General features: G+C 39.5%; 2 protein-coding genes across 3 annotated transcripts; one reads left to right on the top strand and one right to left on the bottom strand.

Moving 5' to 3' along the window:
* The first annotated feature begins 1618 nt into the window (after positions 1-1618).
* LOC144524301 (protein RD3) lies at positions 1619-4477 on the top strand. Its single transcript, XM_078260456.1, has 2 exons — positions 1619-1926; positions 2666-4477. The coding sequence occupies exons 1-2, from the start codon at positions 1619-1621 to the stop codon at positions 3036-3038; spliced, it is 681 nt and encodes a 226-aa protein (XP_078116582.1). The 3' UTR covers positions 3039-4477.
* Positions 4478-4693: 216 nt separating this feature from the next.
* stx5a (syntaxin 5A) lies at positions 4694-13182 on the bottom strand. Of its 2 annotated transcripts, XM_078260454.1 has the most exons (11): positions 13091-13182; positions 12049-12119; positions 10442-10497; positions 10253-10323; positions 9996-10112; positions 9555-9611; positions 9374-9455; positions 8106-8192; positions 7851-7954; positions 7496-7617; positions 4694-6045 (listed from the first exon to the last, which is right to left on the bottom strand). In XM_078260454.1, exons 1-11 carry the CDS (start codon positions 13151-13153, stop codon positions 5886-5888), a joined length of 990 nt encoding a protein of 329 aa, XP_078116580.1. In that variant the 5' UTR covers positions 13154-13182; the 3' UTR covers positions 4694-5885. The 2 variants fall into 2 exon arrangements, with proteins under 2 accessions (XP_078116580.1, XP_078116581.1); XM_078260455.1 differs by lacking the exon at positions 8106-8192.
* Between the last annotated feature and the right edge of the window lie 2173 nt (positions 13183-15355).

Genomic DNA, 15355 nt, shown 5'->3' with positions numbered 1-15355 from the left:
ACTTACTGTTCCTATTTAATTACAGCGGTAACAACACCACTGTAGGCAACTGTAATTAGATTATAATAGTCATTATAGTCACTCATTCTTCCAGGTAGGCTCTGGATTTGAATGTAATCTGGGATTTGGTGGCTCAGTGCTGAGTGGTGCGGAAACCCAGGAACTAGCCTGTAGTTACCTTACATACAAAACCACATGATAGGCAGTGGGAAGTTATATAATCTTGGCCATAACAGTCTGGTAATGATGTGCCTGAGGAATTATTGTCTGTGAACTGGGAAACCATACTGTGTTATTTTGAAGGACTCTGCTGGGTGAAATGACAGTAGTCTAACAGTTTGAAACATGTAAGTATGCTGTTTAAAATGTCATGTCTGCCCAGGAATATCTCTGTCAGACACTGTGGAAGTACCTTTGAGCAAGACAATGTCCAGCATGATGGTGTGTATGAGCTGAAACCTTCTTTACAGCTTTAATTTATAGCTTTAAAACTGGGAAACATATTCAAAAGAAAAGTGGTTAAAGATCAAGTGAAATGAAAATAGCTTAATTAGCCAATAAACCCATGCTATTATATAAACAACCCACCTACACAAACACACACTTCTCACCCAGGTGCACACTCATGTGAGGTAAGCTCCTCTCGTCACTTGCACTTTATTAATACAGGATTACATTTATTCTCAATCCCAAACTCACATACACAGTCCACAGGCTCCTCACAAGCCCTGTCTGCCAAGGGCCGTCAAAGGTAGCAAGGCAGTCAGGTATCTGTGTGCCACCAGCTGGAGTCCGAGGCGTTGTAACCTTTTTTGAATGCCACAAGCCCATGGAGGCCTGCTGTGCATCTGGTAGCTAATAGAGACTTTACGGAAAACAGGTGGATTTCTGACAACAATACACTGCAGCTTTGAAAACTCAGTTTAATGACGGTAAGACAATATTTAAACTTCTATGAGAGCGTTTAGAGCAGGAGAATAACAAGTGATAACATTTTTCTTAAGAAACATGGTTTGTATTGATCAGCAATATGAGTTGTTTGCCATTCACATATGAGTCATGTTTTACTTGAACAAATCTTACTGATAAGATGTATCTGGCATAAAGGTTATATAGTATTTCTGAGGTTTCTTGCTGAGTATGGAAGCTTAAATTCTCTAAACATTTACGGTAGCTTTGATTAAGTCCCTACATCAATGTAATTTGCATCCAAAATGTAAAATATTCTTCTACAGAGTGTCTGCTGAAGTGAGATTTAATGGGCTCTAAGTCCTTCTGACCTTTTGCCTTGTCTTTATTCTCCAAAATAATTCTTAATTACTATAACCTAGAGCAGTGGTAGTGTGCACATCCCCATCGGTGAGGTGCAGGGCAAAAAGGGGCTGGATACAACTGAAAAGAATGAAATGCTCGTACTCTGCTAATACTCCCATACATTTATTGTGCTGCAACGTTTGTCTTTGTATGGGAATATTAGCAGAGTGCGGGCATTTCATTCTTTTCAGTTGTAATTACTATAACCTCAAATATGAACTTGCTTGCTTGTGAACGCCACATCCAGATAATAAAAAATAAAAGATTTCTTTGACTTTCTACAAATTCTGTCCTACTTTCCCAGATGTTTCCTTGGTCTGCTGTTTTCTCCCTTGAGCCCAAAGTGCCCGGCCAGCGCACCTCTCAGGAGTTGGTAACCAATACTCTGATGTTAGAGCTAGGAGCCATGGTGAAGCGAACAGAACGCATCCGTTTGGAGCGGGCAACAGAGGGTCAACGCCGCCGTCGCAGCTCTTCCGCCACTGCGGACTACAGCTGGCTGGCCACCGCCCCAATGCCACAGCCCTACGAGCTGACACCCAACGACCTGCTGGAACTGCAGGATCTCTGTGCCAAGATCCCTCCTGCACAGTGTGGCCCTCTGATCGTCAGGTGAGAAAGACAGGGAGACACAGAGAGAGAAAGACATATTGTACATACAAGACAAGAAAGAGAGGTATAACTATTACTGAAATAGAACTGAAAAAGTATGAGGCAGACTGAAACAAAGAGTGGGACGTAGAGCCGGAGACATGCAGAGACATTATAGATGGAGAGCTACAGAGACAACATTCAAAATTCAGGCAGAAGGAAAGCTGCAGGGTCTAATGCCTGTAACACCCTTAACTATAACTTGGAAAGTAGTTGTCTAAGAGACTACATGCATGGCATACAAATGCCCATGATAACCCAACCAGAGATCCTAAACTGTGCTCAAACACTGTTCTGTTTAAGACTCCTGCTCACAACTTTTCGCTGCTTTTGCATTACAAAGGTCTGAAACTGAAAGGATAAGTCTGCAAATCAATTAGTTCAGTGTTTACATTTTCAATTATTTAATAACATTATGCTGGTTTTATGTAATCCATCACCTTCCAGCACCTGTGTAATCAGGGTTCATATCCTACCAGGGGTGTAGCGGGGTTTTCTGGAACACTTTTAAAAGACTGCACTGCCCACTTGGTGGCGGTGGCACCTGCACCTGCACCCTTCTGGCTACATCTGCCCTTATTTTTGCTTGCCTGACCTTGCTTCTGTTTTGTTTTGTCTCAACTGTAAAGTACTCTGTTAATAAATGTGTTATTTTGCATCAGACTGTTCCTAATAATCACAGTTATTCTTCCCCCTGCAGGTTCAGGAGGCTGGTGTCACAGATGGAGCCTGAGGTTCATGAGGTTCCCCGGCTGTTTCGCTCAATGCTACGCGAATGCCTGGACGAGGTGAACGAAAATGAAGATGTGCCGACGCAAGACGCCATCTTTGATAAGCAGCAGCGCAGCAAGAGCCTCTCTTTTGTTACTTTCCGCACCAAGTTCTGCACGGGTCAGTTCTTCAAGGGCAGCAGCATAAGAGGCTCCAGGGGGAATCTGGAGCAGCAGGTGGATTGGTTCGACGAGGAGGAGGATGGAGAAGGGGAGGAGGAGGCCATCAAGGCCAGGGCGACAAAGGGAAGGAGCAGGAGCATGCCAGAAATCACCCCTATGGAGCAGAGTTCCCAGGGGTGAGAGAGTCAGAGGAGAGACAATGCAAACAGGATGGTGGGAGGGAGAAGATCTGTAGAGATGTTCTCGTAGGGGGAGAAAATGAGGAGTAAGACAGTGAGGGAAAGTAGAGAGATAGGTGAAAATACTGTAAATATGGGGAGGGAGTAAAAACGGGAATTAGGCTATAGATTTGGGAATACAAATCATCATTTGTCCTCCTTCAAACTTTAAGTCTTTAGTTCATCCCAAAAGCATTGCTGTTTTGGTTTTAGGATTCTGAAGCATGTGGTTAGCATTTAGATGTGTTGTCAGGTACAAACCTGATAAAAACAATACTGCAGCCATGCTAGCAGCTATGTGAGGCTGTACTTGGGACAGGGAGAGTGGTAATTTGAGCTAAATGCCAACGTCTGCATGCTAACATGGTGATGTTTGGCTGGCATAGTGTTTACCATGTTCACCATCTTAGTTTAGCATGTGCTAACATTAGCTAATTAGCACTAAACACAAAGTAGGCTTACAGCTGAGGTTAAAGGGAATGTCTATAGTTTTGCATGTATTTGCTCATAAAGCAAATTATTGGACATATTATTTTTTTTTACCCGATGACCATGCGAGAATAGTCAGAGGATGACCAAAGGGATTACAATTCATCCTTTGGGGATATGAATATCTATACCAAATTTCATGTAAAGCCTTTCAATATTTAAAGAATCATCTCACTCAAAACCACAAATGTCAACCTCCTGGTGGTACTACAGGAAATGTGAGAGGATAACCAAAGTCATTAAGGTTCATCGTCTGGGGACCATTAATGTCTGTAGAAAATGTCATGGCAATCCACCCCCAATAGTTGTTGATATATAGATATAGAGCAATTAAAATGTGCTGCATGGGGTTTTGTTTGAGTAAAATTGTCTGCATTGCTAACCTACACATGCTTCTCCTTAAAAACAAACAGCTGATGCAAGGGCTCTCTAAACAACAGCTCTGTCTCATGATGGTCCCTTTAAAAACATGTTACGCAACAGACATGACAGCTGTTTTCTGCAGTAGATGGGAGGGAAATATAGCCAAGGCCACGTATCTGTATATTCAGCAGTCACAGTTTGGCTCCAGATTACCTGCTCAGTTAGTGGGTGCTCTCATAGTGTTTGTACCTTCAAGGTTTAAAGCACTTAATTGGAAGTTGCTTTGGATAAAAGCGTCAGCTAAATGACATGTAATGTAATCATTAAGCAAATCCTTGCAAGCAGGAAATAACTACAGTCATCTATAATCTTTTTTATTGTGAATATATGTATTTGGGGAAAGAAATATGTTCCCATTACTTCTATGCAATTAAGACGTGTTTTTCCCCCACTAAGATGTCTGTTTTTTGGTTTAAATATACAGTTGACTAAGTGTGACTCTTGTATTTTTGCCCATTTATGTCTGTCATGTGTACATTTTTAAGTCTAGTAGCCTTGAAACCTTTCTACAAAAGGAATAAAAAGATAAATGGACCTTCATCACTATTGTCTGAGGCCTGTACAAAAATACATGTCTTTCTAGTGTAAAGCAGGTAGAGCACCTGCTTAGCACCTCTCTGTTAGCTAGTCTTAGCCTCCCAGCATTGCTAATTATACCACTGCTCCTGAGTAATCCGCTTAACCGTAGAAAATCTCAGCCATGAATGGCAGCACCCCATTATCATTTTATTAATATGCACTTTCTTATCAATACATCATTATCACTATTTGCACTTTATACATTGAAATCAAGGCATTTGGCTAAAAAAAGAACAGACAGGGAAAAAAAATTCTTTCTCAAAAGTTTTTTTAAAAAGCGGTGGTCATTTAAATAACATCCGATACGTTTAGATAGCTTAAGTGGGGAAGTGATTACAACAGCAACATTCACCCAGACACTTCCAGGGAATCTGGCTGATTAAGTCACTTCATTAGTGAGCCTTCACAACCGTTCTAACCCCTTCATAAGCACTGATGTCAAACCTGGGTCCTTCAGATACTTTACTTACAGTATATGCTGAAGTCTCTCTGCAGCACTGATTGTGCGAGGTTTACACTTTAACTATTTAACCTGCCTAATGGCTAACAACCCAAACCATTTCATTTAGTGTTGTTACATAACTTAGCATCAACATTTCATACAGCTTTTTTCTGAATGACACCAATCCAAACAGTCCATTAAGCTGTAACTTCTTGTGCCTTCAGGACAGGACATCCTAGACCACAGTGAGTGTCTTCTTATTGTATCACAGTTCTATATAAGTACCCATTTGGCAAATAAAACTTAGCATAACAGAATAAAAAAAAAATGAAAGTGATGAATTGTTGATAAACAGTCATACTCTTCAATAAAAGGTAAGTAAACTAAGAAGCAAAATGATCTGACAATAAACTCCAGTTCTGTTTGGCCTTGAAATAATATTAATGTATGACATGTGGGATGAACAAGAAAAACAAAATTAAAGAGTTTGCAGAATCAAACCATTAAATTATAGCCATTTTGATTAAATGTTTATGAATAATTGGTCAAAGTACAATACTGAGCAGTTTTTGCTTCATTTCTATACAAAGTGGGGATTTAAGATAATTTATTCTTTCATTTGGACAAAGTTCGACATCTTCATTCTTCACTGAATTGTCTAATTAAGAGTCTGTAGCTTGGGAATAACCGGAAAGTCTCTATTAATGGAAAAGTCTATTAGTCCGAGCGTCTCCCAAGCCTTTATCAAACTGTCACTTTGATAGAGAAGTCTGCCCTTCAAATATGTCGTCTGGACATGTCGTCTCAGTCCAGCTTTAGTTTCACTTCCCCTCATTTAATGTGCTCTTCCCCTTCTCTCAGCTGCTCCTCTTTTCTTTAAGCAAAGAAGACAACAAAGATGATAAAGAAGATGACCAGGACAAGAAAGATCTTGATCATCAGCCAGCGGTTGGAGGAGACGGACTGAAAGTATTTGAGGATCTCTGTGTGGGCGGCCTCCACGTTCAGCTGGGTGTCCTCCACATTAGCGTCAATCCTGTGAGAGAAGCACAACAGGCAGTTCAGTGAGACAGGACTTCTAATTCAGAGACTAATTATGTACCTGTGTATGTGATTCAATGTTTTTATATTTTAGTCCACAAAATGAAAGATAATACAAACTGATTACAAGCACCTAAATTCTGCATGAAATCATTTAAAAATAGTCATCACCCAAATTCTAGCAGCCTTTTCCTTATTTACTCCCAGTTTCATAGTTCCTATTGCTTGTTTTTATTAAAAGAATAGTTCAACATTTTGGGGAAATCGCTAGTTCGCTTGCTTGCTGAGAGTCAGACGAGAAGATTGATGCCACTGTCATGTCTGTACGGTAAATATGAATCTACAGACAACGTATTAAACAACTATATATCACTTGTTAATCAATGAGCTTTAGAGTTGGTAGGGAGATTTCTTATAGATTCACTGATTCTAATGACATGGATTGTGTCTGATGACATTGTGTCTTACATGGATTCAAGGTTTTCTAAACAAAACTTATCAAAAGAAGGAGCAAATCCGACCTTTCGTGAGTTGGGGAGCGCAATGTTCCACGACACATAACATTCCATTCGTGTTGACTATTAGGCCTATATGCGAGAGTAGCCTACCTGTGTAATGTCTTGTATCGGAGAAATGTCACACGGTAGGAAAGGCAAAGACATTTCTCCGTTCTCAGCTGGGATAGACACATTAACATTACAGCTGCAGTGTTTACCATTGCACTTTAGCCTAGCAGCTAACGGAGTTTCCGTATGTTTATAGCTTTATCCTGATAAAACGGCACGGTTGAATTTCAGCCTGCATGCGTGTTTCGTAGCCTAAATTAGAGCGGCTTATATTGGTTAGCGGAGAGAGCAACAAGTTAGCGGACTGTCGAGTCGCCCTCTCTGCTCAACTGCTAGACGGGCTGCACTCGGGCAGCAACATGTTGTACGGTTTAAGCCAATGTTTTTCGGGGGTAACGCCATTCACTTTACCGGCAGTATTGACAATAGATAAAGCCACCGTGTCTTGAGAAGCTCTAGCTTGTTGTTTTATTGTTCACTTTTTAACTCACTTTACATCAACTTTGCTATCCATTTTTCCTCTCGCTTTTCCTCACAGCGGCACTCATACGCTACTCCCCGTTACCGCTCGCTCTCCTTGCGCGACCACACGGGCACTGACATCACTCACTTAAGGCACCCTGCCATTCTCGCTCTAACTTACGCTACTCTCGTAAGGGGGTTGCGGTATACCGCGGTAAGAAAAAATCCATACCGTCCCAGCCCTAGCAGTTTCCCACCGTTTCCAGTCTTTATGTTAATTCAAACTAACCTGGCTTGAGCTTCATATTTACCTTACAGACATGAAAGTGGTATTAATCTTCTCAAGTTATTTGATTTCCTTTGTTTCTGATTGATCTCTTTTTCTCAACCCTGTCTCCATTTCTATCTCCATCTTACCTCTGGATGGTCTCCTCTTGCTCCTTGACCATGTGTGCCAGCTGCTGGAATATAGAGCCCAGTTCCACGATGGTGCTTTCAATGTTCTGCATGGTGTCTGCACGGCTTTGGATGTATGAGTCCTGTAACGGCACAGCCAGCAAGATTTCAAAAAGGGCCACATTAAAGCACATAAATGCATTTGATTAGAATGTAGTTTTAAGGTGGATAAATGTCCTACTTATAGTGACAAAAAAATAACACTGCGCATCAACTAGCTTAAAAATGAACAATAACAATTTTTCCCGTGCTAGCAAATGCGACGCACACATTCCTCTCCATCTGCCAGACTTTGACAAATAAACAGACAGTCTACCTGCTCATCAATAAGCTGGAGTTGCAAGGGATTGGTCTGAGAGTCCATATCGATGGCTACATCCCCCATACTCCTGGACTCATCCTGCATCAGGACCGAGCTCTCTGAAGGGAGACAGCAAGAAAAAAAACAAACACATGTTCAACAACATCAGACAGAAATCCTCAATGGTAGAGGGGAAAAACAGAAAGAACAGCAGGCACATACAGTAGCTAGTTATACCCGCTGGGAGAGTCAGACGTTCCAGGGAAATACCTTTTAAATTTGAGGTTGTATTGCCCTGGTAACCATTGCGCGGCTCGCGAGCTGCATGCGGCTCCTGGGCCCCTTTTTTTCGGCTCCCTAAAATATTTTTTAATTTTTGCATTATAGATGACCAAATACAGTAATAATCATTCACATGGACTTCGAGCAGTTCCCTATCACAACAGCTGTTTGAAAAGTACACTGCCAGTCAAAATGTTTCTGTACATCTATGGCATTTGTGGCTAAGTTTCAACCAAGTTGCTCATTGTAAATAACCTCAAATTTGAAACTCTAAACAGGTATATAAGACAGAACTGGTAATTTTATTGTAATAAAATTGTTATTTGCTCATCTTTTCTTTATTATGAGCAAATTTGCCTTCACGAGTGTTCCAAAGATGTTAAACTTTCTATTATTAAAACGTTTTAATAATAAATAAACACAACTATGTTGTCTGCTACAGCGTTCAATTGCAGCCATAATAATCAAACTCGTTTTTAATTAGATACAGGTTACTTCCATCCAATGAAATAAAATATTACAAAGATTTTTAATTCAGATATCATTATCTATATTTTATTGTAGAATATCAACAGTGAGCACACTGAGTTTTTACCAAAATATAATATATATATGTAGGCTGTTCATAAACATTATACTGGCAGTGTAAATGCCCACACAGGAAGCATCTGAGGGAAACGTTTAGCTTTTTGTTTAGCAAATTGGTAAACTGAGCAGGAGCCAGACATGTCGAATGTTGCCTCAAAGCCATTACAAATAAACAATAAAGGTGTGTTCACTCTATTCAATTTTCTCAAACTGCCAGCCCAAATTTCATGATGTTGATGTAGATGAACAGGAGGAACTGTTTTAGGTTGATTTCAAAAGATGGGAAACATTTTTAGAGGAACGCAGATGACTTTGTGCTGCATGTTATCATTACACCAGTTTGTAGAAAACCAGAATGATATTTTGAGTTTAACCTTTCACCCTTGTTTGTCCATGCTACAAGAGATTATTTTTGTGATGTGATTTGAATACAATACTGTTGCTTGTTGGTACTGAAAGCAAAACTGCACGAAGAGTTTAATCAGCACAAAATGTGGCGGAGACTAAACTTTACCCACCTACAATAATCAGTATAGAGTGAACACACCCTCATGAAGCTACAGCAGCATGCTGTGTTTACCTGTTGGGGCCATTACTTTAATGCGAGACTGTTGTAAAAGTCATAGTGAGGGACTACAAGTGTGAAGCTAACATGTGGATAAACTTACTGAAGTTGTTGGCCATCAGAGGAGAAGACGAGACAGGGGGCTGGGAGAACTGCTCTCTCCTGCTGCGCTGCTGCTTCAGGTTCTGCAGGAAAAGGTGACAAATGATGCAGGAGAAACCTGAGCCCGATTCAAAACTTTTGAGTATTTCTGCCTTTGAATGATAAAAGTAAACACTTCTAACCTCTGTTCTGACTTCTAGGACTGATTTGAAGTCATTGGACATTGAAGCCAGTTTGGACTGTGGACAACAAGACACGGCAAAGTTAAACAAAGTGGATCTAAAGTCTGTTGTGTACATTTAATACAGAGCACCAATGTGTGAACAAGCATTCTACAAACATTTTCTGATGCCAGTATATATAAGATCAAATACAATACTATTTTGATGAAAATAAAATTATTCATAATATTAAAATGATATGCTTTCCTCCATTTTGCTGTGCATGAACAAAAGCACAACATGATTAAAATGTTCAAGAAAACAATATAAAAATGTTAATAAAGAATATTTTAAATAAACAAAAACATTAGCCATAAAAGGAACATTTACCAGGATTTAAATAGTCCCATTCACTTGGACTCAATGCACAATATAGTCTTAATTGGACTTTAGTGACTGTACCTGTAATGACACCACTATAGTGTTAGAGTGGGTTTGGATGTGTCGGCCACCCGGAGCTCCACGGGACCTCACCAAGTCCTGTAGCTGTGCTATCTGTTTGTTTAGACTGTTGATGTCCTAAAAACATAAACACAGAAGAAGAAACCAGGGTGTGTAGTTTTACAAGATATTACAGAATTATATATAGCTGCTCTTTTCATAAATAATTTACATGTTTGCAAAACCACATTTCATTGAATGTTAACAATTCAACGCACTTGTTTAATGATGTACGTTAGTTCCTCGATCTCCACTGCCTTGTCGTCAAATAGAGATTTTCTTTTTGCCACTAAAACATCAAAACGACAGCATGTAGAATCAGCACTTTGAACGATATGGCACACAAACAAAATATTTTGTATAGCAATTTAAATAATGCTAAAATAACATTAAAAAGGAACACTTACAAATGGTGAGCTTTTCCAGTTTGGCAAATGTATTGCTCAAGTCTTTTCCAATTCTCCTACGAGGCAAAAAAAAATAAAATAAAAAAATGTAGCTTTCTTTGTCATGCACATACTAATAAGAGTACTCCACCAAGTGGGGAAATATGCTTCATTTAATTTCTCATTTGCATTGTTACTGGAAGTAAGATTATATCAATGTATCTCTGTGCTCAGTGTCTCCCTCCTTACAGTCATTGTGCTATGCAAGGCCAAACATGCATGCTCATATCAATCTTATTCATTATTATTCATATCTTATTCAGTGTGCCGATGTGCTGCAATAGCAGCAATCGGCATTATCGGTATAATAATCATTAAATATACATTTTTTACCTGTCTCAGATACTGTCTAATCAAATTTTAGAGCTAGAGTGAAGGACAGAGTGGGGAGCTGCTGTACGATCCTCTGACATCATTCTAAACAAATTGCTCTCTCCCCCACAATGTTCACCCTTCATACATCATTGTAGGTCAAAATGTAGGAAAATTTGTGCCGGTCACAGACAGGTAACCCTAACCCCTAACCCTAACCCTAACCCTTGCTCTGTGTCGCATATATTTGACACCACATCAATGAGTTCTCTGGTGATGATAATATTTTGATGTTTACATCCCCCCCCCCCCGGCGCACCTATGATAGTCCTGCTTCTAGATCGAAAGCCCTAACTCATATCCTGTAAGAGATATGACACCCTGCTGAACAGCCTGTGCAAGAATGGTGTGTGTTTTGTAAGAAATGTGAGGACGTAGCTATCTAGCTATCTGTTCTCCTCCTGGTATTTCTTGTATGATTTAATACAGGAGGCAGTGTGGCAGTTGGTGGACACTGCTTCGCTTGGAAGCTCACTGTGCCTCATGTTAAAGTCTGTTTGCTTCCCTGAGTACATTGTTAGAAAGGGAACAACATTCCCTACATTTTGATGTAAAATTAATGTATGTGGAGTCAAAATTGTGGATGGTATAGCAAAGTAAAAATAAATTTGCATTGGCTGCTCCTCACTCAGTCAGTTGGATCCTGCACTCTGAGTCTGAACATTCCATCCGAAACACACTGTCAGAAGAGCATTTTTTCAAAGCCTCAAACAGTGTTCAATATTTTAAAAAATATGAATGTGATTTGAAAGTTGGATACTACCATGAATGTATGAAAGATGTGGAACATTTTAAAGTTTGAATGGAGTTTCTCGAAAATTCTGAATAATCAAACACAAACTCCTCCTCCTATCATAGAGACTCTTTACTGTAGGCTGTGTTGTCCTCTCTTTTCAGGATATGTCCAACAGCAGATTTACTGTTGGCTGGTGTTATTGGGATGTGCACCAAGTAGTAGCCACACTGTCAAAATTTCTTGCCGAAATTATTCATAAGATTGTATTTCACGTGCAATAAGTATGAGGAGGAGAATAATGTGTGAATACAAAAATGCAACACACAAAAAACACACACAATTATATATATATATATATATATATATATATATATATATATATATATATATATAAATAAAAGAACAAGTACATTCAGCAAATATATTCATGAGCTGTTCAAACACAGAATGAGCAACTTACTTGGCCATAACTGTGAAGTCACTGCGCTGCCTGAGAGCGCTAATAATTGGTTTAGTGGGCTGGACTCCATTCTGCCAGGAGAGGTAGAAAGTGGAGAGTGTGAGATAACATAAACAAGCTTTTATATGCTACCCCTTAAATTTGTCTTTTAAATAACTATGATCACAATATGTACTGAGCAGGACATTTTACAGTTAAATGCTCCCTAAAATAAACGTGTCAGTGTTCTCCGGTAAACATACTATGTAACTGAAAAAGCATTTTTAAATTACCTCAAACGTATCTTTGGCATTTCTGTCCTGCAATTGGTTTTACATAAGCAGACACATACACTGAAATCAATATTTCTGTGATAACTAATCAGCCAATACATTGGCAGACTACATATAGCAGATTACCCTTATTTTTTAGATTAAAAAAAAAAAGACATGTTGGACACCCGGATAGCTCAGTTGGTAGAGCGGGCGCCCATATATAGAGGTTTACTCCTCGACACAGCAGGCCAGGGTTCGACTCCGACCTGCGGCCCTTTGCTGCATGTCATTCGCCCTCTCTCTCCCCTTTCATTTCTTCAGCTGTCCTGTCAATAAAGGCCTAAAAATGCCCAAAAAATAATCTTTAAAAAAAGAAAAAGAAAAAAAACATGTTGCTGAATGAAGACAACAAGAACACCAATTTGTGCTAACAGAGTAAAAAAGAATGTATATGTAATTTACCGTTGTGGGATCAATAAAATCTTAATGTCACCAAAAATTTGCAAATAAGAGGATGCCATGGATTATTTGATGGTTTTTTTTGCATTGACAACTACATTTGATCAGACTATTGCAACCCTGTGTGGAACCATAGACAGTAGACACAGAGAGAAGTAAGGAACCAAAACCAAAAGTAACGAAAACAAAATTCAACTGTGCTACCAAAAACTACAGTGAAAACACATCAGTTCACTTGTAATGTACATGTTACATTTGGGGTTTATGTAAGTGACTAGTTTTACATAAAGTGATCCCGTTATTATTGTTTCTGTGATGTATCAACATACCGGCCTGCCCTGGAGAGATTTACAGGCTGACTGGAACTCGACGGTCCGGTCACGGCACGTCATCTTGCCGCCGGTAAAGGGTCACCAGCCCGCTGTAGACCAGAAACCACCTGGGACTGCCGGGTCTTTACCTCTGCTCTGTGTGATGGATTAACAGGAAGATCTCTCGGTGTGCGGAAACTCAAATACAAGGCTGGGTATCCTTCATGGACATATGTACACACGTCTGCGATAACCGAAAAAGAAGACGTGTCAAAACAACATGTAAGCTGACATTTAACAGATAAACAAACAAACAATTTGAGGTTAGGTAACGTTAGTAAGTTAGCTAACAGCACGACTAAGAGACCGACTAAACCACAATAACCAGACAATAAATAACAAATAACTGCCACAACTCACACATAAAGCCATAGACGAGCTAAATATGCATATCATTAGGTAACAATGATTATCTGGACCAGCTCTCTGTGAGTAAAGGCCGCCCATCACGACACACAGCTGATCACGGCCTGACCGGCTAACGTTAGCTTCAGAAAGCTAACCGGGCTTTCAATACGGTCTCTCCTGCTTTACCTTGGTATAATTCGACCTAAACTAATGATGTGAGGTTTAAGCTTATTTAAAAGACACAAAACGATCAGTATTAACTTACTTCAATCGATATTACAACATATTCCGAGAGCCCTCGATGTTTCTGGTAAAAACTAATCAACCCAGGAGTTAAAGTTCCGGTCGTTTCCGGCCTTGACGTCACTGCCACGTCTACTTTAGCAGGGCGGAAAATCCCTGCATGTGCAACACGTCACCACCAGGGAGCGCCACACACCTCATTCTTTTATGCAGTCCATTTCATAGTGTAGTTTCATCCTATTTTATACAGTCTATGGTTTCGTCCCATAGCATAGGATACCTTAATAGTAATACTTTATTTATTTAATTATTTAGTTTATTTGACATTATGAGAAGGATGACAGTAAATCACAAACACTTCCAAAATGTCACAATAAGGTCTAAAAGGTATCTCCATTGTGGTTCTTGATGTAAAAAATACAGGGGACATCCTTTTACCAGCAAACCAATAAAATAAATTGCTACATTTTTCAATGAAAACCCCCCATGACCAGATTACCCTTCTAGGAGTCCCCAGTACAAAAAATATTAGCAAGGCTCTTAGTTACCCTCATTCCTTCACTCCCTGTGCGTTGTGTATAGAGAGGGTGCAGAAAAATGACATAACCTCAGGTGTGTGGTAATTTGATTTAACAATATATACTATATACCTTATGGAAGCAAAGTATAAACTGAAATAATTAATGTCTTAAATCTAAATTTTGATACAGGGTCTTAAGGTCAGGTTATAACCCACCTGGTATTCCTGTATTCCCAAACAAAGTTACAATAACTACAAATAAGTTGCCAAACAGTGAATTGCCACCTGAAGCTTTGGGCTCAGGCCCTGGATAAAAAAAAACAACCTCAAAGAACAAAGTGGTAATAGACATTAGGCAAGCACAAGTCAGCAACACTAGAAGTTGTACATTGTTTAAATAGGTACGAATAAATATCTTGGACTGGGAGTTGAAATATCTTCCACTGGAAGTAGAATCAGAAGGTTATTTACCACATATACATGTTTCAGCATACAAGGAATTTGACTCCAGTAACACATAAAGATTTACCCTTTGATTTATTATCATATACCTTTTAAAAAATTATCACATGACTACGGCTCTGAATAAAATATGCAAATAGTAATGAAAGGCTACATAATTTCTTTAATCTGACAGGCATGCATTACATTATTTTAGCCAATCAGGATTTACTTTACTCAGGAGATATATTTGAGCATCCTCCTACAAGATCATTTTGAGCATGTTGTAGCCTAATGGTGGCACAAACATCAGAATCACAGAGGAAAGAAGAATACGCTCTTAACCTAAATTATTAAGAGAGGAACATATAAGTGCACTTATAGAATCATAAAAGGAACCAAAAGATCAATTGGTCACTTCAGATGGATGCCTGCTGCAAGCAAAACATGACGTGTCATTATGTTTATGCTGATGTAGGTGAACTGAGGAGGAGACAGACATACAGAGGACTTGATTGGCTGCTGCCTTAGGTGAGTCGACCTGCAGGTATGGTACGGACAGAGAGATAACATTCAGCAGGCTCTCTGATCTCCTCTCACTTCTACTGGTACCCGCATCCTCCCCCTGACAGGATCGAGCACGCCCAGACCACAACTATGCCCTCGCCTAT

This window comes from Sander vitreus, chromosome 10, assembly GCF_031162955.1.
Source record: "Sander vitreus isolate 19-12246 chromosome 10, sanVit1, whole genome shotgun sequence".
Classification (NCBI taxonomy): Eukaryota; Metazoa; Chordata; class Actinopteri; order Perciformes; family Percidae; genus Sander; species Sander vitreus.
Note: the sequence above shows the minus strand (reverse complement) of the source record. Positions and strands in the feature narration are given on the sequence as shown.

Excerpts from the sequence above, each read along its gene's own strand:
- LOC144524301 (XM_078260456.1), top strand. The coding sequence starts at position 1,619 with ATGTTTCCTTGGTCTGCTGTTTTCTCCCTTGAGCCCAAAGTGCCCGGC. Across the intron at positions 1,927-2,665 it reads TGTGGCCCTCTGATCGTCAG|GTTCAGGAGGCTGGTGTCAC; the intron begins GTGAGAAAGACA and ends TTCCCCCTGCAG.
- stx5a (XM_078260454.1), bottom strand. The coding sequence starts at position 13,153 with ATGACGTGCCGTGACCGGACCGTCGAGTTCCAGTCAGCCTGTAAATCT. Across the intron at positions 10,498-12,048 it reads GACTTCACAGTTATGGCCAA|GAGAATTGGAAAAGACTTGA; the intron begins GTAAGTTGCTCA and ends TTTGCCTCGTAG. Across the intron at positions 10,113-10,252 it reads TAACGTACATCATTAAACAA|GACATCAACAGTCTAAACAA; the intron begins GTGCGTTGAATT and ends TTATGTTTTTAG.